The sequence below is a fragment of the Peromyscus californicus genome, unplaced genomic scaffold (genome assembly GCF_007827085.1).
Source record: "Peromyscus californicus insignis strain IS unplaced genomic scaffold, ASM782708v3 Scaffold_16__1_contigs__length_79575227, whole genome shotgun sequence".
NCBI lineage: Eukaryota > Metazoa > Chordata > Mammalia > Rodentia > Cricetidae > Peromyscus > Peromyscus californicus.
In genome coordinates, this window is record NW_026294458.1 from 19,237,678 (window position 1) to 19,263,554 (window position 25,877).

General features: G+C 42.3%; 1 protein-coding gene across 4 annotated transcripts in view; it reads left to right on the top strand.

The window, feature by feature from the left end:
* The window catches only part of Fgf12 (fibroblast growth factor 12), a 539,336-nt gene that overhangs the window by 260,454 nt on the left and 253,005 nt on the right, over positions 1 to 25,877 (top strand). Inside the window, exon 1 of one of the 4 annotated variants that reach the window (XM_052740605.1) lies at positions 18,827 to 19,478. The exons of the other annotated variants lie outside the window; for them this stretch is intronic. Coding sequence (XP_052596565.1) covers positions 19,280 to 19,478 — 199 coding nt within the window. The 5' untranslated portion in view covers positions 18,827 to 19,279. Of the gene's footprint in view, positions 1 to 18,826; positions 19,479 to 25,877 lie in introns of those variants that run through there. 4 annotated transcript variants of the gene reach the window in all.

Here is a 25,877-nt window from a genome sequence, read left to right on the forward strand (position 1 = left end):
TTATGCGTCAGTGGTAGAGGACTTTCAATGCTCTGAGCTTGAATCCCAATATTCTGAAACAAAGAAACAAAAATGTATTTTTAAATATGAGATTGTTTTTTTAGATATTTCATATGGCTTGAACTGCCCTTGAATCCATGTCTGAAATGAAATCTCCTGTGTTTGAGCCAAGTTAAATGTCATTTCTACCTAGAACTACCTTGAGTCTCTCAGTTGTATTAATTGTCCTTCCAGCCTCCCTGGACCACTTATACATCAGTTTGTACGTTGATACATGTTGGTTTTCCAACCAGATCTGATTTCTTTATGGGCAAAAGCATGTCTTCATTATTTACCCTCCACATTGGAAGTAGTACAAATATCTACGTTCATTGGTAGAAATGAGCAATAGCTTGCCTCAGGCTCACCTCTTCATGAATAAGACATTAAACTCTGGCCTATGGACAGTGCTCACAGGCTGGCCATTTTAAATCATGAAGCTTGTTAACACCATCTTCCATCAGTCTTGTGAGAAAAACAAGAGAAGAACCTTCCTTCAGTAGAAAAGGAGAGAGCTGGTCCTCTGCAGTTCTATCATCTCAGACAGAGAAATGAACTGAAAAGAGATTGTTCATTTTCTTCCATGTGAACTCTAATTTCTTGTTCCTTCCTTTCTCTCCTCCTTCTTTTTTTCCAGCACACATTTAGTAATAATGACGGTTTCCAGATTGAAGCTTCTAGAATGAGCAAGTGAGAGTACCTGCCTTCTAGGAACTCTTAGCCTAGTGGGTGAAATAAGAAATGACTAAGAGGCAAATCAAATTCGTACAAAGTGGGAAGCTGTCTTTCCCCGTGACAAACCCAAACCATACCTTAGTCATCCAGAAGGTCAAGTCTGGGTGGACCCACAACAACAGTGCAACTGGTAGGAATCCTGAGGGGCCTGAGGAAGGAAGGATTTTTTTTCTATTTGACTCCACTTTGGACTCCATGATTATGTTTTTGGTTTTAGCTGCAAAAGGACAACTCAGCTCTAAGATATTCTCTGTGTCCGGTTATGTGGGTGGATTGAGTCTGAACCTTGATCCCAGCAAACAGAATAAACAGAGTTATTTTTGAGATGTCAGCAAGCATGAGAAGAAATGCTACCCCGAGGTCTCTCCTCTGCAGGTGTCTGCCATCAGTGGGCTGGCTCTGTGCATAGTGGAAAGGACATAGAAGGCCTCTGCTCCCTGCAGCTGGGTTTCAGTCACATGTGTGTTCTGTCAGGACTACACCAGAGGATGCACTTCAAGATGCACTCAGTATATTCTCTTTGACTTTTCTCCTGATGTCTCTTTACTTACATCTGTACTGTGCACTCCAAACGAAACAAGAACAGCCATGTACTGTTTACATTTATTTCCCAAACACGTGGAGCATCCTGTACTATACACTGTATTTTGTCTGTCCAGATACAAATTGAAAGCCCCAAACCAATTTAAAGTTTTATCTTTACTGACAATTTAGACTATGTTCAGCCACACTACCTACACCATTCACAAACAGTATAGTTCCTCTCAGTCTCCTCAGATTTCCCAATAGAAATGTCACTGAAAAGTTCCAAGTTATCACATCATAATGGAAATGGCTTCTACTTACTCAGCGTATGTTATGTGATATGGAACACACTAAGCTATTTTACGTATTTTCTCACTTGTTCTTAAAAATAATCATGTTAATAGTTTTATTCTCACTTTGATGGTGATTAAGGGACAATGCATTAGCAATTAATTTAGGGTTCTATTGTTATTTAGTCCAAGCATCACAACTTAACCTCAGGATTCTGATCACAGTCACTCTTTGGTTCCTGAGACATTTGGTTCTCTTCAATCTTGTTATTTATGGCACAAGTGTCTGTCTTTCAAACACAACGAGGGATAAAAGCAAATGTGTGGACTCTTTCTCTTTCTCTAGCTCTTAATATAATTACTAGGGTGTTATCTTTTTTTCCCACACTATGCTTTTTGTCTCTTAAAATTCTCACATCACTTGTCACTTGGGAAGTTAACAAAGACTATTACTATACACACAGGATTGTCATAGTGTGAAACGGGGCACTCTCTGGGCAAAATCAAACTTCACAGATTTCCAAATTTTGTGCCTAGTGTATTCTCAAAATTATCCCAAGATTCTTGTGTTGTGTCCTACTTAACTCATTTATTTACTTTATAGCCTTATTAGTTCATTTCTAGGTGAACAAAGGAAGGGATACCTTAGAAAACATTGAGTTCACAATGTGTAGCCTAAGTATCTGTTGGCCTAAATGTGGAAACCGAGGCAGACTCTGTCTGAGGGTCTCGTTCCAGAGACCTCACTGACCTCACTGGAATCACAAGCTCTCAGAACGGCAATTAGAGTTCTGTGGCTCAGAAAGGGGGGAAAAAGACTCAAGGTCTTCCAGTCAATTCATACGAAAAGCAAGACCAAGCACCATCCTGACTCCATCCACCTCATACATCCATTGGCTGTTTTGTTCCATCAACTTACTTTTACTCGTCATGAACTTGGCCCATGAAATTTAGTAATGAACAAGATCCAGGTCTCCCAATGCGGGACTTCAAAACCTTGACATTGGGGACCTCTTCTGTTGAGAAGTCCTTTCTTAGCCCTATTTCTGGTAGGGTCTCTCCCACATATTCATGAGTGGGAAGTTCTTATGGTGTTTTCTGATAAATCCTGGAAAGGTCCCTTCAACTGAGAAGAGTAACTTTCTCTTCTAAACGTCCCTGGATGAACCTACCTCCCATTAGCATGTGGCTCATTCTGTAGGCTCATCCCCTAGAAAGTAAGTACTTTGAGGAGAGAAATTGTGTTTTATGTCTGTCTTTATGCCTCCTATCTGCTGAAGAGTTGAGCATACGTTAAGTGTCCAATGATGGGATTACATCCACTGTTGAAAGATGGAAAAATAAAGGAAAATAAATACACTGATATATGGGTGTGTTGCATATATTTGTGTGTATAACAATTGTGCATATATATACCTAAACACAAATTTAAATATGCGTACATATTTGGATATATAGTGTATACTTATACACATGTACGTATATACACACAATATGAACATTTTTTAAATAGTATTTTAATTTTTTGAGATTATAATATAATTACATCATTTCCCTCTTCCATTTCCTCCTTTGAAAACTCCTGTGTATCCTCACTCCATAAAAGCATGCTTTCTTTCCATTTCATGGCATCTTTTTCTTTAATTATTGTTGTTTTATATATATATAAATATATATACATATATATATATATATATATATATAATGGATGCGTGTGTGTGTGTGTGTGTGTGTGTGTGTGTGTGTGTGTGTGTCTGTGTATGTGTGTGTCTGTGTCTGTGTGTGTGTGTGTGTATTCCTAGATATATAAATACAACCTGCTCAGTCCATATAATGTTACTTGTATGTATGTCTCCAGGGCTGACCCTTGGCTATTGGAAAACCAGTTGGCATTCTTTTCCCTGGGGAAGACTGCTTATCTTACTCTCAGCAGTCCTTAGTTGCCTGCAGGTCTTTCTCTAAGTTTGAGGTCCCTTGAGCTCCCCACTTCCATGTTAGCATGTCTATTGGTGTTGTCCTTGTTCAGATCACGTTTAGGCATCCATGTTGAGGATATTCATGGGTGTAGCTTCTGAAATTTTTAGAAGACATAATTTTGCACCAAACTCCCTGATCCCCCGGCTCTTACAAGCTTTATGCCCTCTTCAGAAAGGACTCCTGAGCCTTAGATGCAGGATCTATGTTGTAGATACATCCACTGTGACTGGGTTCCACGACTCTACGTCTTGATTGGTGTGGTTTTTCTGTAATGGCCTGTGCCTGTTGCAAAGAGAAGCTTCCTTGATGAGGGCTGAGGACCTCACTTACCTGTGGGTATAAGGACAAATATTTAGAGTGCAGTTATGAATGATGATGACTTAGTAAAGTAGTGTTTGTAGATTCTCCTCCAAGATTCATGATATCACTAGCCCTGGGTAGTTGGCTAGTTTTGCGGAACCAGACATCGTTTCCCTCTTGCTGAGTAGACCTTGAGTCCAATTAGAGAGCTGTTGATAACTGTGTGCCACTAATGTGCCTTTAGAGTCATTGTGCCATGCTTATCTTGCTGTATACACAATTTTTAAATGCCGAGGAAAGGAGACTGGTGAAGGGCTAAAAGAAATATCGTCTATTATTGAATTTCATTAGATATGTTTAATTGTCAACAAATAATTTAGCAGGTTATAAATATATGAAGTGAGATGTATAGAGAACAAACATAAGTGTTTAGCAACTTGTATTCTCAATATATGAGTCAAATTATATATACTCAAGACAGGCGAATTCATTTCTTCACATTTCCCCCTAGTTGCTTCAAAGGATAACTTGCAGCCTAATTATTTCCACAACAAATTGCTAGTTTTGTTTAATTGACTATTTGAAATTAAAGAAGTCCAAGAGGTGAATTAATTAATGGAATTTTTATGCAATTATCAGATGCTTCAGCATTGAAAGCATGCATTAAAAAAGGCTTCTGTCTTGGAGTACCAGGTGAAGGAAATCCTGAGACAAGGGTACTGCCTTGCCTCTTAGTGCTCTTGTGTTCCTGATGAGCAAGGCCAGATGTTTTTCAAGCAGCACTACCTGGTGCTGAGTGAAACATCTCATGAGCAGTGCAAATAATTCTGTAATTTGATGATATTTCTACAGTTACAAAGACAATCCTTACCCTTGTATCTACTACTAGTAAACCAGTAAAATATTCATTATAAAAAGGCTGCATGGCAATTGGAGACATTTTAAGGAAAGGATTTATAGTCATTTACAAAGATTTCATGATTAATTTGGTCATCTAAACTTAAAAGGATCAGAGGGCAAAAAGGCTCCAAGGAAAGAAAGCAAATCACCTTGGGATGATCACAGCTAGCATGCTCACACCACCATCTACTGCATGTATGACTTCCTGTTACTTCTGCTGCCATTTAAGCCTCTGGTGTTTTGCATCTACAAATGAGGCATTTTAAAATGTCTCAAGTATCTTACTGTGCGGTTGTGAGCATTGACTGGAAAGTCCCTTTCATTCTAAACTGTAACACATATTAGGTTTTGCTAGTCTTTCTGAGACAAAGCCAAAGATGTGTCCATTAACTAATAAATTAACCTTGTATGGAAGGGATCACTAGTCTCAGAATAAGGGAGTTGGGCTGTATTTCTGCTTGCCATCAAGTGCTATGTAACCAAAAGTATACCGTGTCTTTCTCAGTCATCAGTTCCATCCTCTTTGAAATAAAGGCATTGGCCCAGGTGATTCTTAGGGTCTTTCCATTCTGGTTCTTATGTTTGGTCACTCTACGTGAATCACTGTCATGAAAAGATCGACTGACTGCATTTGTTTCCTGAATGATCCTAAGGAGCAGAAAGTTCAACATTCGCCCAGGCGTTCTCAACAAGCTAATAGCAGCTCTGCTTTGAAAAGCTAACTCTCAGAGCTCAATGACTTACTCCTGAGCTAAGCTGTTCCTCTAGCCTCATACTTATACAGTAGCTCCCTAGGATTGAACACTCTGAAAGGAAAATCACAGGTTGGCATTTTAAGGATACAGGCAGTACAATTTTTTTTTTTTAATCTCACACACATTTCACTGACTTCAGGAGAACTGATTAGCAAAGCTGTACACACTTCAATTACAGTGGTTATGTAACTGGGGGCTCTTGGACAAAGGAGAAAATCAGTATGACACACACTGAGGCCTGACTGTACTTCAGAAGCAGGATGTCTTGTCCCCAATTTTGAGAGAAGCAAGGTTCTGTAGCATTACAGGGCCCAGTTAAGACTAGAAACTCATGGAAATATTAGCTAGCACTGTGGTTCACCTAAGATGATCAAGAGTCTACAATAGGAAAATGTGTTCTCCTAATCTCTTTGTTGAGATTCTTTACATCAGATGTTCCTAGCTACATCTTTTCATTTTCATATAGGAAAAACAATACTGTGAGCCATAACCATCATCACGGTTGCCACCAGCAGCACCAGAAGACTTGTGAGGTACAGATAGACTAGAAAGAGGGTGGAAGACTCAGATTTGTGTGCTCCCATTGTGGTCCTTCTCTTTAGTAGTTGTGTAACCTACATCAAGTCACTTCCCTTACCCCTTTGTTTAGTCATTAATAATAATGCCCAGCTTAAAAAATGAGAACAATTTAATTTACCATCCCAAAGGTACTTGAGTAGAAGCAAAGGGATCCATCTCAATTTGTTTTGCTTTAGGGAAGTAACATTGGTGAGAATTACAGGCCTGTGGTCCTAGGATGTTAGAGCAGAAGAATTCAGCAACCATCTGGATAGATTCACTTTAGGTTTGAGAAAATGGACTCCATAGAGAGGGAAAGGTTATCCAAGCTTCTATTTAGGCAGCATCTGAGTAAATATTCAGCTAAAACTAGAAATGGGTCCATTATAATCTACTTTCTTCTGACTTTCCTAACTCTAAAAGATTTTTTCTCTGGATCTGAATTCTTATGGAATTGTTCTTCAGTGGCTAAGATTATCTGATATGTGTATACACATATGCATATCATTCATTACAAAATCAACAATTAAAATTTCAAACAAAAACTTTTGATTCCCACCCTCCACTGCCCCCATTATAGTGGGAAGAACATTATTCTGTCCAGTTCTAGCTCTAAAGAGAACAGAATATCTCATTATTTCTTATTCACCCACTGTTACCACCCCCACTGTCTCTCATAGGGTACCTTAGAGTACACATGCTTTTTGTCCTCTAGAATCCTAAAGTAACTATTGCCATTGGCTCTAGGACTCTTTGATTGGGGGACTTCAACTATAATGAGGAGCAGTTATTTTCCATGAATCATTTTATAGACAAGTGAGCAGGGAGTTCAAACGACCTTTCCATGCTTATATGACTTTCCTACCTACTAGGGGACACATAGCTACTCTCCCATTTTAAGGATAACATGTCCATGTAGTCAGTGAATAACTTTCAATCCAGAAATAGCATGATCACCTTTCAAAATGCCCAATTCTATGAATGGGACATCCATATTCTGTCTAATCTCATTTAATTTCCTCACTGTGCTTTGTAACATTTAGTTAACAAACAATTGTCTGAGGGTGTTTTTTGTTTTTGTTTTTGTTTTCCTTCAGAGTTGATAATCAGTATTCTCAAATCGATTTGAAGTATTTCTCATCTATCTTTCTAAAATATGAAATCAAAGATACTACTGTACAAGCTGTGAGGCGAGTCAGCCACAGTGACAGACATTCCTAATCAAAAATCTTAAGAGAATCTTAAGCTGGCAGGTGGCCTGCACCACATGGTGAGGCCTTGCTTCCAAAAATGTTTTTATATGCTGTAAACATGTGTATAAGATTTAAGAATTTTCTCTCGCCGGGCGGTGGTGGCGCACGCCTTTAATCCCAGCACTCGGGAGGCAGAGCCAGGTGAATCTCTGTGAGTTCGAGGCCAGCCTGGACTACCAAGTGAGTTCCAGGAAAGGCGCAAAGCTACACAGAGAAACCCTGTCTCGAAAAACCAAAAAAAAAAAAAAAAAAGAATTTTCTCTCAATCACAATTAGGTCTCTAGATATATCTTGCTACTGTTAATACAGATGATAGGTCTTGTAGAAAGTAACACAACTTTATGACCAATATTTCAAATGAGTAATCATCCTGACTTCAGTTTTCTCATTGTGAGTAACAGTGTGGGCCTCAGAAGGACAGGATAAAGCAGCTCTAAGGGAGAGAGCGCAGTGCCTGTTGCACATGGCATCACGTGGATCTTGGTGTCTCCTCCAGTCTCTAGCTTTCCTTCCCTTTCCTCTTAACACTTTTAACCCATTTTTGGAACACAAAGACTTTTTAATAAGCATATTTTATTAGGGAAAACATCTATGAGAACAGTGGAATGGAAAAATAAATTAAGGAAGAAAATTAACCATGCAAAATTTATGATCTTTAAATAAGATTGTGTACTTGTACTTGTTCCTAAATAAAAGAAAGGATGCAATTCAAATCATAAGGTTAGGGCTAAGGAGATGGCTCAGCAGTTAAGAACAATTGCTGCTCTTCCAGAGGGCCAGAGTTTAGTTCCCAACATCCCCATTAGGCACAGGTCACAACCACCTGTAACTCTACTTCTTGTACTTAGACATTTGACTAGCATGCTTGAATGGGTTGATCCTCAGCTCCATATAAACAAGTCATAGAGGAATTCAAATTACTTTGGCTGTGTTTAAAAGACTAATAACATTTATATTTTCAAATGCATTAGATTTATATGATACTAAAATGAATAACCCTTTTGCAGGCAAATAAACTAGTTCATATTACCAAAGTAACATGTACATGAAATGCAATGCCATGAAAATATGCATGTAATTTTTATAGACACAAAATGAATACTCCTCAAAGTCATAGGAAACCACGAATTACCTCAAGTAACCAAAATAATCTTAAGGTAGAACAAAGTTGATAGGTCATTCTGGTCCTAATGTGTATTTACAAAGCTACAGTAGTTAAAACAGCATGTTGATGGCTTAAAGATAAATGTAAAAACCAATGAAACAGAACAAAGCCAAAATTCATCCATGTGTACATACAGTCAACAGACTTCTACAAGGTTGCTATGTAAAGCAATGGATGAAAACCATCATGCGCATCTCTGACCACACAGAAGTTCTGTTTGGTATTTTCCAGGGGATGTGGGAGGAGACATGGGGACTACTCTACAGCAGTAGCTCTCGATGCTGGCTGGGAATAGAAATGTTCTGCACAAATGTTTGCTGCTATCCCATGACCTTCTTCAGTGTTGTTTCTGTAGACTTGAGTTGCAACTTTAAGTGGTGGTAATTTTCAAAGTTTTGCTCACACATGTCAGTGTCTTCTTTCACTACTGATAATTCTAATGCCCTGAATTTCTCAGAAACACAGTGAGTCAGTCAGGGAAGCCTAATCTTACACTGAGATGGCAGCATAGCTCTGGTCAGGGAAGCCAGTTCCTTAGTACCAAGATGGCGGTGTAGTTTTCAGGGTCCCACCAACTGTTTCCTTCCCCTCCCTCCCTCCCTCCCTCCATCCCTCCCTCCCTCCCTCCCTCCCTCCCTTCCTCCCTTCCCTTCTTTTTTCCTTCCTTCCTTCTTTTCTTCCTCCCTCCCTCCCTCCCTCCCTCTCTCTCTCTCTCTCTCTCTCTCTCTCTCTTTCTTTCTTTCTTTCTTTTTTTCCTGGTAGTTGAGAAACTATTCCTTTCTGGTCAAGCCAATGACAGAATCAGCCTATTATTTCATGAATCTCTGTATCCACAGCTCATGCATGCATTTCCACAGTAACTCATGAATTGGTGTGGATTCGAAATGAGGTCTGAGTCTTCTGAGCCCCAGCCTGGTGTCAAAGACTAGTTTTCTTTTTAAGACAATACTTCTGTCTTCTTGCAAGGGCATATGGCCAGCATCGGGAGAACCCTCCCTTCACTTGATATGTTTTTTGCATGCTTCAAATTAGGAAACATAAGATCTGCCTGAAATTATATAAAGACTCATAAAGATAACACAGTTATGTTGAGATCAAATTGTTTTTTTTTTTTTTTCCTACTGAACAGTAACTACAAAGGAGTATTTTACAGTGAGGATCAACTTCCCTGACACTAAGTGTTAAGTGGAGCCTAGCCTAAGTATTGTTATTGACCTGTTTATTATAGGCAACCTGAAGAGGGCTGAGCAGGAATGTTACTGTAAGACTTTCTGATGGCTGAGCCCAGAGTGATTTGCAAGCAACAACTATATAACTTGAAGCCCGCAAATCTCAGGAGTCACTATGAGATTATCTCCCTTCATCATTTCTGCCTGGTTCTGTACAGAAGAGGACTCATCCCTTGATAGACAATCTTGAACATAGGAGAATCTCAAAATCCAGTTATAAGGGCTTAGGCCACCCCTTCTTCCTACAGTTTTTGATATTTCTTCATAAACACAGACCCCTTATTATGTGATTTCTGAAACTAACTTCTTACTCATGTAGGTAACAACCATTTACTTCCCTAGAGTGGTGGGGTTTATCTAGTGTTTATTCAGACAGAATTCTTAGAAAACAGGAGGTAAGGAAAACCTCTAGGTTTAGACCATTTTCCCCACTTTTATCAGCTGTGTACGTCTTGCTTATGACAGCCACAGCTTAAATAACACTATCAGAGGGTAAATAAAGGTGATACCACTATTAACAAAAGGTTTTTCAGGTGTTTTGTTCAGGATCAAACTTGAACTACCCCTATTCATCTTGGACATTAATATTTTTAAGTCACATTTAAGTCAAGACACTTAGAAGTAGCTATAATGCTCAAAATACTGTACAAGGGGTTCACAGTGATGAAATTGTTAATCTGATTTTTGTCCCCAAATTCTATCTCTAATCTTATCTAGAGAGCACATTTAAGATGATTTCCTTTATGTTTTTTTTTTTTTTTTTTTTTTTTTTTTTTTTTTTTTTGCACTGGATTCAATTTGTCCTGAAGCCAACTTTTAACTCTTGTCCTTAGCAAATAATACATTTTCCTGATTAATTCTTTTTAAAAAGCTAGTTCTAATGATTTCCTTGTTTCTTTCCTTTTTAAGAAGGGGATGGGACTACCAAAAAGTAGAGGAAGGAATGCATTTCTCCAGTGCCACTGTGGTTAGCATATTCAACCAGGCAACAGGCAATCGGTTAGCTTATCTGCGATGAAGTCTCAAGTCCTCACTAACTGACTGTAATACATATGCATCACAGCAAATGGGTTGATGGCCTCTGAGACCACAAGCCAACACAACAAATTGAAAGATTAGTATCCTATTCAAAATGGGGCAAAGACATTGCTTATTCTTTAAATACTAATGGCAGAAATATTCTTGCATGGTTATCTTGCCCCCCGCCCTCTTGCTGAATATCCAAGCACTGAGAAAAATCTATTTATCCATTCGTCTATCCTTCCCTCCATCCTTCTTGGCTTGAGTTTCCAAAACATACAGCTGTCTAAACCAATGTTCTTTTGATGTCATTCTAAATATGCCAGGCTTGCAAGGAAAGTGGGCCCAAGGGAGCACACTTTGACACTAAAGAGGCAGGTGAGTAAGTCGCTAGGGATTTTGCTAGATGCTTCCATTTTGCTTTCCTATGATTATTGAACATTTTCTTCTTTGCTTCTCCAGTATTCTGAAGGAAGCTCTCCAAATATTTTTAATTTTTATGTTGAATAATTGTGCTTAGTTAACAATGCTGGCTTAGTTTTGCTTAGAAGGGGGTATATTTCATCCATCCCTGCTCATGCATTGACTCATTCCTTTGTTCATACAACTTCTGATTTTAAAATTAATGCTTCAGTTTCAATATATTTCTTCAACTATTTAGGGGTCCTACATAGTAGTCATTTCATAAGTGAATAAATTTGGGCTCAGTTAACTAAAAAGCTTTATTTTAGGATAAATTATTTACTTTAATTGCATGTTTATTATACATTTTATTTTTAGAGATTTCAAAACCTAGGACCAAAAATGACTTTATCAGTCACTTTGCCCAAATTGCCATAAGATCCCTGACATGTTTTTCTAAATTGTTTGTATATTTCACAGCTCAGGGCTGTGTGCAACATAAAGGACAAAAATATGATTTTATTATGATTTTTGTAGTGTATTTTGAATGTTAGTCATGTGCTATTTCAACCAGATACATATCCTGGAAATTTGGAAACTAAAATTAGAAATGAGAGCAACCCGAAAAGGCCCATTGAGAAGCAGCTCAGAGAAGATGGGTGCCAGTATAAGTATTAGAATCATCAAACCATTTTAAGATCACTTCAGTCGTGCTCTCAGACTTCAAATATTGGTTCATCATTTTTCTGACTTATCTGCTCCACTGTCTTATTAATTTATTCCAGTTTTCCTATGAACATGGGTGTTAACATGTACATCAACGTGTATGCATGCTTCAGAGAGAGACAGAGACAGAGAACTGAGAAGATAAGCCTAGATATGAAGGATTGTTAGTTAGAGCAGAAATCTGAGTCCAGATACCTTTTCAGGCTACCAGATTTTAAGATATATTGAATCAAAGCAGATAATTTTTAAAATATGTTGATGAATCAAAATAGTCCACTTGTGAATACAGAGGCAACCTTGAATTTCTTTCTTGTTACAAAACGTGAATGTTCCCCACTTCTCTTTGGGATGACTTATGCATCTATTTGACTTTAAAAGATACATGAGTGGATGGATGAATTTTATTTTATTAGCACTAGAGAGAGAACCTAAGGTTCCAAACATACGAAGAGTAAGCATGCACCCTTACACTGAGCTACAACCAAAGCTATTGGATGGATGCATTAATTCCTTTATCTGGGTGTTTGATGAATGTTTGCTATGTACTAAACTGTATTTCATACACTGGAAATATCAAAACAGACAGAATCCTACCCTTGTGGCTCTTGCCCTCTTACAGGGACTCTCTCTTCTATAGGTAGCACCAGCAGTGATGTGGTGACACCTTCAGTCCACCTGGGAAGGAAAAGAGTCATGTATGTGCCAGAGACGGTAAAACAGAGCAGGACAGAGTGTAGGATGCTTGTGCCCACTCTGACCACCATACAGCCATCTCTTAAAAGTTATTCTTAAGGCTGTGGTAGAGGCCAAGGATGGTCGGAATTCCCATTGGTTCCCCTCTGTGTGATTATAATTAGGGCAGTGTGGACATCAAGGTTAGCAGGCCTGAGTGAAACTCCTAGATTTTCATTGTGTGAGATTGGGAAGTCACTCCACTAAGTGTCCATTTATGAAATCAGGTTGCAATTACCTCCTCAACTTTAGTTACTAGTTTCTTGAGTTGGAGTGAGGAAACACATGGAAGAACAGTGTTCAGCAGTAATTAACAAGGGTAGCTGGGTGTTGTGGCGAATACCTTTAATTCCAGCACTTGGGATGCAGAGGTAGGCACATCTCTAAGTTGGAGGCCAGGCTTGTCTACAGAGTGAATTCCAGGATAACCAGGGCTACACAGAGAAACTCTGTCTCAGAAAAAAAGAAAAAGAAAGAAAAAACTATGGTGAAACAGAAGTGGCAATTATATTCTTAATTGTGAAATTCATTGCATGATTATACTTGTTAATGACCTCCTATTTTTATTGGCATACAATATCAAAATCATGTTAAAAAAAAGAACCTCTGAAAATAAATTTGTATTCTACAAACTCTTCAAACTCTTAGATGTGTGCCCTAAGTTAAGTAACTTGACCTTTCTGTATCCAGTTTCTTCGTTGTGACAAGCCCACATTAGATGACTGTTGTAAGGACTCAGTGTGTCAATGATTGTGACACACTTAGAGCTGATCAAGAAACTTACTGCTGATATTTCTCATTAAAACAGATATGATTCAAGACTTGAACATTTCTCTTTTTCAGCGGCAAAGACATTGCTGTTTGTCTGTCAAAAATAGAAATAAGGCCTAACCTTTTCCTGTTTTGAGAGATATCCAAAACAGACATTCACATACAAAAGGTAATTCTGTTGTTGAACTGTTGAATAAAGAACCAAGAATGAACTTGCTACAGAGAGAGAAATTCACAGATTATTAGAAAGTACTTGTATACATTGCTTCGGCCAGCCTATTTTAATGACCATCTGATGGAGTGGAGCGGCTTTGAGTACAAGGACTGGACAGGACAAACAGTTGGAGACTTGATCTCCTACCTTGCAAGCCAGCTGTGGTCAAGACCAGCTATCTTATATTCCTGAACTTTGAGTCAAAGGCTTAATCTCCCAGAAGGATGGTGGATGTACAGAGGTGGGCCTTCTTGTGTTTCCAACAGACAAGGACAATGACAGTGTTTTACTGATGAACATTATGTCTGTCATTGCAAGGTTAATCACTCACTTCGTGTAGATTTCCAGTCTCCATTAAATACATTCTATACGGGAGTGAGTGATGATGTGCATGAATCACGAGGTACAGTTTCTTGTTTTAAGAGGTCTGCATTTTATAGCAGGGACTTGTTTTAGATGGACAGCTAAAGGGTAACATTCTCTTTCCCACACTGCACATCACTGTCACAGTCTTTGGTATTCTGTAACCTTGGTTAGATTCTGTGAGTGTTAATCTCATTTAGCTGAGCTGCAGCTGTGGTTCAGAGAGGTTGACTGACTGACTGATCCAGTAGCTTACTAAAAATGGCTGATATACCAGCACTCAGGAGCCAGAGGCAGGTGGATCTCTGAGTTCAAGTCTAACTTTGTCTACAGAGTAAGTTCCAGGATAGCCATGGATACACAGAGAAACTCTGACTTAAAAAACAAAAAACAAAAACAAACAAACAAAGAACATAGTGGCATGGACTTTAAGCTTGTTGGTGGCAGAGGAATTTGTAAAAGTATATAGAATTCCCCTGCGTTACTAACACCAGATCCTGAATACCAGGTGCACTCAATACAGTGTTTAAAATGGATGTGTGAGGTAATCCTAGTTCGATTTGGGAGTTGGAAGATTTGGTCTGTGAGCAAGCCAAAGACAATTAAATCTCTCTCTGTGTTTTTTTTTTAATTTTAAAATATGGAGATGACTAATACTGTCTATATTTTGTTTGACTGGAGGTAAGAGATATAAATATAACTATGTAAGAATTCTTCTGATGTGTATTTGGCAACTTTCTCCAAACTAAGACTTTCCCTACTCATGATGTCTTCAAAACTGGAAAGGGACATTCTTCATTTATCCTAAGAAAGACAGCAGGAAAATTGAGATATCACAACCACCAGCAGGTTGATTTGTCTTCAATGCAGAGCTATTGGACATATCCTGGGAAGCACTGGGGAACGATTACAATTCAGGGAACCAGATGGAAAAGCTTTGAATTGATTCATAGAATCCTAATTTACATATTTCTTCTGAGTTCAACCTCCACGAACTCTGGACCTACGTTTTTCAGATTTCCGTGTATCTGTTTGTTTCTACTGGGGAAGCGAAGCGGATGGTAGTGCTGATGAAACATTTAAGGACCAAACAGCTAAAATAATGCATCCACAGTAGCACAAGTGTGAGGGGGAATGCTAAGTCTTTGCCATTTCATCAAAACCCAAACATCCCATTCCTTTATGGAGATCTAAGACAGGACTAATGTGTGTCTCAGGGACCTGACATTGGAAAGTTTTTTAGTCCTTACATGCCCAAGTTGATAATGACCTGTCAAGACGGGAGGAGTTCCAATAGCAGGAGCCAATTTCTCATTTCTTCTTCCATGGCTTCCTTTTGCCTCTAGGTGTATTTCCTCTCCATCAAACACCCTGACTGCCCACGGCCACTAAAAATGTAAAGATTTGAGAATCCGTGTCATCTTTATAGTCCTTTTTGAAGGAAGAGGGGGGCAGAGGACTGCAGTTTGGGAGGAATGTAACTGATTTTGAGAGTCTTCCTCTCTTCTTCCAACATTATCTGTATGTATTGCATGTGTACGGTAAACAGTTATATTTTGAGAGCTGGAGAAGCTTTTAAGAGTTCTGGTGTATGTGCTTCAATCATAGAGGTTTGTGCTTCAAATTCTCAGAGCCTCTCCTCAGGAATCTGCATCTTTAGAGCAAACACCTCAGGTGAATCAGAGGCATTCAAAACACCACCGTCAACTCTGTCATTCATTTGGTGTTTTCCTGTTGTCAAAATGCTTACATATGTATGTTCTGTTCTGTGAGGTAGAAGGGGACCATTATCTCCATTGTGAGGATGAAAAGAACTAAGTTGAGTTGATTTCCTTAGTTCCTCATTATATATATATATATATATGTTGCCACCTTCTTGTTCACTCTTGAGATTCCCCTTAGCTGACCTTTTCCTGCTTGGGTGTTGATTTGCAAAAGACAGGGTCCTCCCCAAAGCCAGCCAGTACTATCTGTGCCTGCCTTGCTGAAAAATGAGACAAGTCTTTCTGGAGCCAAGGAAAGAAAATAATTTTATTTGTGGAAATTGAACACTTCCCTAATGGGCTGTGTTGCCAATTGATTTCAAGCAATCTCTTCGGTCTTGTCAGATGTACTTTGGAGTGCATATCCTTTTCACCTGTCTTGATCTGTGTTGTTCAAATTCCAGGAACGAATCTATCATCCCCGCCCAGCCAAACTGAGCTGCTACAAGGGTTTTATGTTCTCCCCATTGACCCTTGGAAGCTTCCTCCTCCCACACCTTGCCTACTTAATACTCCTCTCAACTCTCAGTCACACCAGACCCTGTCTGCCAGCCTTTGCTTTGCCTGGGCAGCAGTCAGGAAGGCCACACACCAGATCGCTGGGCAGTGTTGAGCTGTCAAGACTCACACACCTCTGTCCTTCTCATGGCCCAAAGGAATCTCTGGTAAGCCAGCAGATTTGTACCCACATTTAGACAGTTCCTGGGTCCCTCTGAGTCTGGGCCCATTTTTCAGCCGTGTGCAGGGCTGGTATCTTTCCCAACCTCTTAGGAAATGTCTGTCTCTGCTTGCAAATTATCCGCTGAATGAAGAGAGTGGGGGGCTATTTGAAGACTAGGTGGACAGAAGACGCAAACATGACTAAGGGGCACTCCCCGACAGACCACAGCCTGAACCAAGGAGGAATACAGGTTTCTAGAATCTCTAATGCTGTGTTTCCTTGGATGACTCGGGTTTCTCTTTCAGGAGCAGGGCAAACATTTCTGGAGACAGGAGTGCACTCCAGTGCTGTTGTTCACTGTCCTTGTTCACATCAATCTATCATCCCACTTCTATTAACCCTCGAGGCAGGTTGCCTACGGAGACCTTTCTAGGCATTTTAATCTGCTTTGCAGCTTTCCTGACAGAAACAAGAAATCTAGGTTCCAAAGAGATGGAAACACAGTTTGCTGTTCCAAAATGTGGCGGGGGCGGGGAGACGGGGGAGGCAAATTTGGGTGACCAGGAGGTCATTGCTACTTTCTCCAGTGTCCACTTTCTTCCTGAAGGAAGAATGCTACATGCTTTTCTGGTCACTAGAGAGAGGGAAGATTTCATTTCCCTGCTCCCTGCACTGTCCCCTTCTTTGGTCACCCAGGGTCCTTCAACAAGCCGGTGGAGGTGTTTTTCTCTTGGGGGAGGGACCGGACACAGCAGACCCAGGCTGCAGTTCCCTCACTCTGCCTCTGAGAATTTCTCATCCAAACCTCAATCACGTAGGATTGCGTAGAGAGGAGAAAAGGGGAGAGACAGAAGACAGAGAGGGGGGAGACGGGTGTTGAGGGGGGGGGGGAGGAAGGAGAGAGTCTGGGAGCAGAGGGCGCGAGGAGAGGGAGCAGGACCCAAGCGCCACGCTCTCCAGCGCTCCGCCAGCCCAGCCCCCAATTCAGCCCCACCAGGACGCTTTCCTGCTCTCCAGGAGCCCCGAGCAACTCGGGCTCCTAGTCGCACCCGCTGTCTCGGCGACAGTCGCCTCTGCCGGGAGTTTCCTGCGGAGCTAGCGCTCGCGGAGATAGCCCGCGGCGGCGCCCAGGAGCCTCTGCCCATGAATGGGACTCCGCCCTGAGCGCCCCCTCCCGGTCCAGGGGAGGCGGCGGGGGGCGCCCCGCGATCCCGCGGCTCCCAGCCGCCACCGGCGCAGCAAGTTGAGCGAGTTGGTGGCCGCCTGCACCTGCCTCTCGTCCCCGGCCCCTGAGTCCGCGCCCGGCCGGGGGAGCCCAGGTGGCGCGCGCGGCCGCCGCCTCCCGCCGTCGCCCAGGGCGGCCTAGGGACCCTGCCTGCGCCCGGGCGCCAGACCATGGTGGGCAGCTGCGACCCGGAGCCGCAGCCGCCGCGAGCCGACGTCGCCCTCAACCAGCCCCCGCCCCACCCGAGCGGACGCGCGGGGGCTCGCAGCGCGCGGTCATTTCCTTCCACCGCCGCCGGGATGGGCAGCGCGGGACCGAGCGAGCGGCCCAGCGTCGGCCGGGTAACCCCTCTCTGAGCTGCGGCCCGGAGCTGCCGACCGCTGGGGCGTGCGAGCCTGGGGTCCGGGCGGCGCGGCGATGACCTGATCCCGAGCCCGCCAGGGCGCCCGTCCCTTGCTGCCCGGCTCGCTCGCAGCCTGTGCAGGAGACCGGCTCCTCGGTGCGGCGGCCCGGGCGCACGGTGGCGGGGAGCTCCGGTGAAAGGCGTGTGGGCGCCGAGCTGAGGAGGACACCTTCGGCAGCTCTGCCTTTGGAGGGGCTTCTGTAAACTACTGAGTCATTCCAGATTTAGGATTCCCTAAATAATCACCAACTGTGCCCGTCTCGTGCCGGAACGCGGGCAGAGAGAGAGCGAGAGCGCCCGCTCTCGGGACCCCGCGGATCCCCAGGGTGCTTGGCCCTCGAGGATCTCCCTCCCTCCGGCTTGTCCTCCCCCTCCCTCGTCTCCCGCTTTCTTTGCAGTGCTGCTGGAGGAGAGGCGCACTCACCGCAGCTGGAAACAGCTGCCCCCGCCCCGCGCCCCTACCCCGAGTCTAGCTAACCGCTCCCACTTCTCGCCTCTTGGAATTCCAGAAGTGGGGAGGCCGGCCCCTGGAGAACCGCAGCCGGTGCGATGCATTCCGTAGACCTCACCCAGCTGGGACGGACCTCCTAATCTCCAGAACCGCGGGCCACAGGGAGTTGAATTGCTGCCTTCCTCTCTTCTCTGACGCGGTTGGTGGCTCGTTTTCTAAAGGAACGTTTTATTCACTTTTTTGTATTTTCTTTTCTCTTCTTTCTTTCTTTCCTTTTTTTTTTTTTTTTTTTTTTTAAACCGGGGACACGCTTCTCTCCTCGGTCCAGACTCTGCTTTGTAAACGGGTTTTCTATGTATGTATGTGTAGGCATACTTGGGACACCTTACAACGCTTGCGCCTCTCCAACCGGGACACGGTTTGTTATTTTGGACATCTTTTCCCCCTTTCCACCCGGTACCCTGAACGCAGTGTGACCAAACTCCTCACTGTCCTTTGGACGTGGATCGCCTTGGGGGTGCAAGTTTGGGGTGCAAACGTCTACTTCGTGAGAAGGCCTGGGACCGCCCCGCCCCCCCGACGCCGGGGGTTGAGGAAGTTTACATCTGGATTTTCACACGTTTTGTTGCCACTGCCCAGACTCCGACTAACCTTGTGGGCTCCAGGTTTTCGATACTGCAACCTCCTCAAATATTAGCACTGCCTCCTCGCGCCTGCCCTATCACTCCAGGCCCCCCGAGGTCCTTCCCTCATCCCGGCGGAGCGGAGTACGAACCCGAGGGCTCAGTGGAGCCCGGGGCCTCGGGCCCGCACTGAGCAGCTATGGCTGCAGCGATAGCCAGCTCGTTAATCCGACAGAAGCGGCAGGCGAGGGAGTCCAACAGCGACCGGGTGTCGGCCTCCAAGCGCCGCTCCAGCCCCAGCAAAGACGGGCGCTCCCTATGCGAGAGGCATGTCCTCGGGGTGTTCAGCAAAGTGCGCTTCTGCAGCGGCCGCAAGAGGCCGGTGAGGCGGAGACCAGGTCAGTAGCTCCCCAGAGGCTGACACCCACCCATCCCCTTTCTTAAAAGCTTCTGGGAATTGCTCATGGAAGGGAGTCAGAATTCCTTTCTTCCATGCTGGCCCACCCGCTTTCAACAACCCCGCGTCAGTTAATAGCTTGTCCCATATTCGGCAAAAGACTTCCTGCTTTCATCAGTCCACAGTTTGACTAGTATGAGGGCCCACTTGTATGGATGCACCTAGATTCCGAAATTTTGTAACGTCCTGGAGGGCAGTGACTGGTTTGTTCATTGATTCATTTATTTGTTTGTTTACCACCCATTGTTCTACCCATCCATCCATCTACCTAGAGAGTCATCACACTACCTATGGAGAAACTCGAAGATGAATAAAGTTCTTTATAGTCCCCATAACCACACACGGCAGAGGATTACGAATTATAATGGATACCAGATGAACTTATTATTACTTTGATTTTCTTTGCCTTCAACAAGCACATGGTATTTTGCCTTTATAAACATCCCAGTTTCCCAACTTTCCATTTTCTCACGTGCTCATGTGCTTCATTCTAGTAGGGCCCCTTTCCAACCAGTTGATAGTTACCACGGGCTCTTCTTAACACTTTCTGTCCCATTGCCATTCTCTGCACACTAACACTTTTGAGCAACCAAGCCAACAATGTGATATCTGCAGTTTGCCCCCAGAGAGTGTAAAGAAAGGTCTTCTCAGACATCACCATGGCACAACCTTTCTGAAGTTGACCCTGCTTCTCGGCAGCCTTGGGGCCAAATGGTTCCTTAAATGCCTCTGTTTACAGAAGGAAAACTGAATACCTGCAGTGTCCAGGGGCCGAGTCCCACCATAAGTCAGGACAGTGTCACACCTTGAGCGACCAAAAGCGAAGCACCACTATGGTGGTTTCCCCAAACCTCCGGGTGTGGTCACAGAGTCAGGTGCAATCTTCAGCGCCCTCGGTACTGATAGCCAAAGGAAGGATGGGCTGAAAAGGGACCCTGCCCAGTGACGAGGTGACTACCTTATTCTGTTAGCGACTCAGACTCCCACACTCTCTTGAGTTCCTCAAATGAAGTGTGTAGGTTAGATTGGAAGTGGGGCTCAGAATAAGTCAAGATTTCCAGAGTAAGCTGTGGGAGGGAGGGTGCATTGCTTTGGCTTTCATTGATGTTTTTGTAACATTCATCACCCCGTTGGTGTCTCATTTCCACACTCTCTGATGTCCATAAAGTGGTAGATTTCAAGAGTAAACAAAATCGATGATGGTTCTGATTCAGCACCTGCCGAAGTCTTTCCATCTTACATCGGGTTAATATGGCCTGTACGTTTGGTAAAGTGAAGACTGAAGGGAAAAGCAGAATTATCTCTGCATATTGAATATTTCAATTTAAAGAACAGTATAAATCCCTCATTTTCTTGTACAGGGATCCTTTGGAACCTTGCTCTCAGGACTTACGTGGTCTGCAAGGGACTTCAAGGCTCTCAACTCAATGTGACTCATATACTAAGTCTCTAGAGTGGAGTTGCCCTGTAGCTGGTATACTTATGTGATATTTATGAGCTGATTCTACTCAGCCTTCTCAGCTAACAAGATAATAAAAGCAATATGTTGGTCATAACTGTGAATGGATGAGATAAACTCACTTATCTTTGTGTAAGTTGATTTGTAGATGAACATGAACAGTTTACATGGCTTCCTTTTTTTTTTTTTTTTTGGCTTGGGAAAGGATTGTGCATTGTTTCCTGAGGCCATTTCCTTAAAGTCTTATTAGAAACTAGGGATACTCTGAACTTATTGTTTCCCTTGGTGTTTACTTAATCTGCTTCTCCTGTTAACACACTGAGTGCTCATCTTGAGGATCCTGACTGGTGACTTCCTTTAGCTAAAGTATCACATGACAACCTAGCAGAAAGATGGTAGGCATTGCTAAGACGTTTCTAGTATAAGGACACCAGGGGTGAATTTGTTCACCAAAGACTTCGGGTTGTTGCGAAGCCTACTTAGCTCTGAAGAACGGGGGTGTCGTGTGTGTGTGTGTGTGTGTGTGTGTGTGTGTGTGTGTGTGTGTGTGGCAGAACTTTTGGGGAAGATGATAGTTGTGCTATTATTGTTACTAACAAAGTCAAATAATTAATCTGTTGATTTTATGTCAGCAACCATGATTCACATAGCAAGAGATGAGACTATTTATAGAGAGTTAGCACCTTCCACATTTCAGTGCCACAGAGAAATCTTTAGTGGAGTCAGGGGAAGTTGCTCAACACCGAAGAGGGCTTCTGTTTTCCATGTTGTAAGTGCTTTGATCTTATAGTCACCTAATATTTGAGTTCTTTTTCAAAACCATTCATGCTCCAAGCCACGGGCCTTCTGAATTGCAAACTGAGTCAGAAATTGGAAAGGGGCGAAGGGGAAAAACTTGCCTCAGTAAGGAATTGAGCTCCACTGTGAGCTTCTACCTCTGGGACACACACTCCAGTGGTCAGACTTTCTAGGAGAGCTCAGCTGAGGCACTGGGTCTAAACTGGGTGTTTAATGAGAAAGGGCATGGTTGTGGTTCTGATTTCAGAGCAGACACATTGAGTATCTCTCAGTCTCTTAGCTCACTAAGTTCTAGTCTGAGAAATGCCGCAGCCTCACAAACACACCAGGAATCTAGAAATCATCAGGGTACAAGGCTCTGTTTCACAAAGCACAGAAATACAAAACGAAGACATGGGAACTGGCAAGGCAGAGCATCACGGGGCCAAAGAGTGCATCTCTGTTTTGAGATTGCCATCTCTGGAGCATGATGTGCTAGAGTACTCAGGGACTGTGCAGCAAGATCCTGATTTGAAGAGATGAGAAATTCAAGGGCCATGGCAATTAAAAAAACAAAAACAAAAACAAAAAAACATCTGTGATATGACACAACTGGAGTGTGGCAAAATTGGGACTGGAAGTAAATTCACTCCAGAGTTTGTTTGTTTGTTTGTTTGCTCTATTTACAGTATAACAGAGAAAAAAGTAGCAGGGAAATTAGGTGTCTGCTCTCCACTGATGGAAATATTTTTTTTTAAATTTTTTAACTGTTATATTGGTAGTAATAGTAGGTTTATAGTATTTTACAATTAGAGTGTGTAGTGCAGAGGAGGTCACTCTTAGTAAAGGCTAACAAAGGCAATTTAGCTCTGAAACTACCATCACCTATAGCCAGCATGCATCATTGAAGTAGAAGGGAGTGAAATCCTGTAACTAGCTCAGCTCTTGTTAATAACTTAGTCACTGTGTGGATTGCAGTTCTTTGAAAATGAAATGTTGGAGACCCTGAACTGCCATGCTGTCTGAGGCTACTGAACCGTGAAAAAGCCTTTAGAACATTTCTGTTCTCTCACTTTCTAATAGAGAAGTGTGATGGTCATTATCTGAGACACTCCTTTTGTGTGAAGTACCTGTGTGAGCCAAACTGGCTCCTCTGTTTACTTAAATGTGGGTACTACCTAATTCACTGCGCTAATTCATTTGGCTTTCAGTCCGCCCGTAGACACGGGTTATTTTGTCCATCATTTGTTTTATTTTCAAGAGGGGCAGTCAGTCTCAAATGTTTCACATGTGACTCAATGGTCACTGGGAGTTGTCCCCATCAAGAAAAGAAAGGTACTACTGGAATTGCTGTCTGTCAGAGTGGACAAGGTGCTTGGGAATTATCCAGGGTCATTCTCATTTTGCAAATGAGATCCTCTCTGGAAAGTACAGAGTAACTAGATAAGCCTAAAATCTGTGTGATTTAAGTCAAATCTGTGCATTTTACTTTTGTTATTGCTTCTCTGTATAATTTAGTCCCTTCCCTTAAGCTATTAAACAGAATCACCAAAAAGGAAAAATCCTTCACCTAAAACACATGAAACACTTTTCCTAATTAAAGCACTCTGCTTTCTACACCATTTCCCTTTTAAAAATGATGTAGTATAATTACATCTGCAATAAACTAAATCAGAGAAGTGATTATAATTTTACCAAATTTTGTGGATTTTCTTTCTTATTTTTCTGAGCCTTTTTTTCTCTCTCAAAAAAATTATAGTTGTTTATGATACTTCAGTGTTCTTCCAGCTTCCTTTGGCAGATGTTTAAAATAGCATGTAGCAGCATACTCATTCAACATGTTACTATCAAACTTGCCAAAATGTCTAAAAATATCTTTTCATGCGAAGGAAGAAAGCCTCACAAAAAATAAAGTCTTTAAGATTTGAAAGAATGCTTACTCCTAGGGTCTATGGAATGGAAAGTAGATTTTTACAAATTAAAGTACTTATGGCCTGACACGTGAGATTTTACATTTATAGCAAATGCCTTAATTGCATTCTTTCTTTTAAAGGACTTATGTCTGAAATACAAAATCAGTCTAATCAGATGATATTTGGTTTGATGTTTGTTAAAGACATACCACCACCCAGCCGCTAACCCCAGTGAGCCAAGTTTTCATTTTAGCAAACATCTTTGAGTTTAAAGTGATGTTTACTGTTTTATAAATTCCATTTCTCTACAGCAGGACATTCTCACCAGCAGTTGATATCCCCACCGTAAGGACACTGTAAAGCAGTAGCTACTGTGATCTCCTGATTTCTTTCGTCCCACAGAGATCTCATCAAGCCCTCACACAGGATTAAGTCTTTAACTTTCTAATGAAGTTGATATTCTTGAACAGAATTAGGAAAACAATTTGCAGGAAATGAGGCAGTCTCTGTAGTTGAGAAAGCACTAGGAATATTTTTAGACCTTTAGAAACAAGAGTTTTGTCTCATAAATCTGGGTTTCTAGAAATCCTCCCAGGTTTGGTAGCAAGGTACTATATTGTTCTATTACTAGTGAACAGGTCTTTACGTATTGACATTTCTGTGATGGTCTGAATCATGATTGATTGCTCTTGTCTGTTCCTTCAGTGCTTCATCTTAAGGGGTGCTTGCTATCAGTGTGTCCCTGTGGGATTATTACTGTCTGTATGAGGCCTAGCAGCACAGCCGTCTTAGAGGGCTGTGACCATCCTTTATAACACCTTTGGCCTTTAGCTAATGGCTTACCTGTGGATCTATGGAACTTTTCTTCTCCAGAGGAAGAAGCACTGTGTCTACAGGGCTCAGCTTCCGAAGCCATCACCCGAGAGTCTGGGAGAGAAGGAGCCTTTGCTGTCAGATGCTTTTAAAATAACCAGAATAATAAAACTTTTTTTTTTTTTTAAGACGGGGTTTTACTATGTAGCTCTGACTGTCCTCGAACTCACAGAGATCTGCCCACCTCTGCCTTCCTAGTGCTGGGATTAAAGGCATGTGCCACCATGCCTGACACTATAAAAAGCATTTTAATAATAACTTAACTGACTTTGGGGTTTACAGTTTCTCCGGAGCTTCCCTCTTTTAATCTTTTTAGCAATGCACTGAGGTATTCTCTCCATCATATAAAACAGAGAACACTAGACTCTACATACTGGAGAGACTGGTTCCACCTGCTGTAATCAGAAAGAGACTGAAGTCATCACTAAGCCCCATTATTTTTATCTGCTACCCCACCAAGCTAAGAGGTTCTACTTCTGAATAACTTGTTTTGAAGTTGGAAAACTACTGTGGGGAGGGATCTCAGTCAGGGATCAAGAAACATAGAGCTCGGTTGCCTGGTTTCTTTGCTCTGTGCCCTGTGTGTGGTCTCAGGTCCCCAAGGAAGAAGAGAGAAGTGGAAAAGCTGATGGGGATCCTCTGTGCTGAGGAGGCATCCCAAGGCTGTCTTGCTGCAGGCTGGTCTCCTGGCTGGGATTCCCTTTGTATGCCAGGAGCCTCAGAGACACCAACCAGCATCAGAGGATCCACCTGGAGACTTGGGCCCAGTGGGCAGACTTTCTTGAGTGTAAACATAAACACCTGTTTCAAAAGCTTCTCAGATGTTTTCCAGAGGCATGTGGCTAATAGTAAATTCAACAGAGCCTTGCAGGATTATTCACTTAGTCTTTTTAATCTTTCTTCATTGGGGTTACCATTTAACGGACAGCAGAACCATTAAACAGACGAACTGTAGAGTGTGAGGTCAATATGAATTCTGGATGTCATTTTTAAGAACATTAAAGATGCTTATTAATCCCTTGGAGCCTCAGTTTGCTGACTGTGAAATGAAGGTTTTATTCTCTCTTGTTTACTTAGGTCATATCTCTATCCTGAAGAGTTGTCTAAGTTGTGGTCTAAAAGATGAGACAAGCAGAAAGGGGTGAAAGTCCAAGAGCTCTCAAGGCAGAGGTGGGCAACCTTACTCAGTTCGTTGGGAGACCCGGAAGAAAAATAGAGCAGTGAGAGCCCAGGAGAGGCTCATGCAGGAAGCACAGCAAGGCCCTGGCTGTACCTCAAGGCCTTGAAAAACCAGGAAAGACTGTGTTTTAATCCAGGA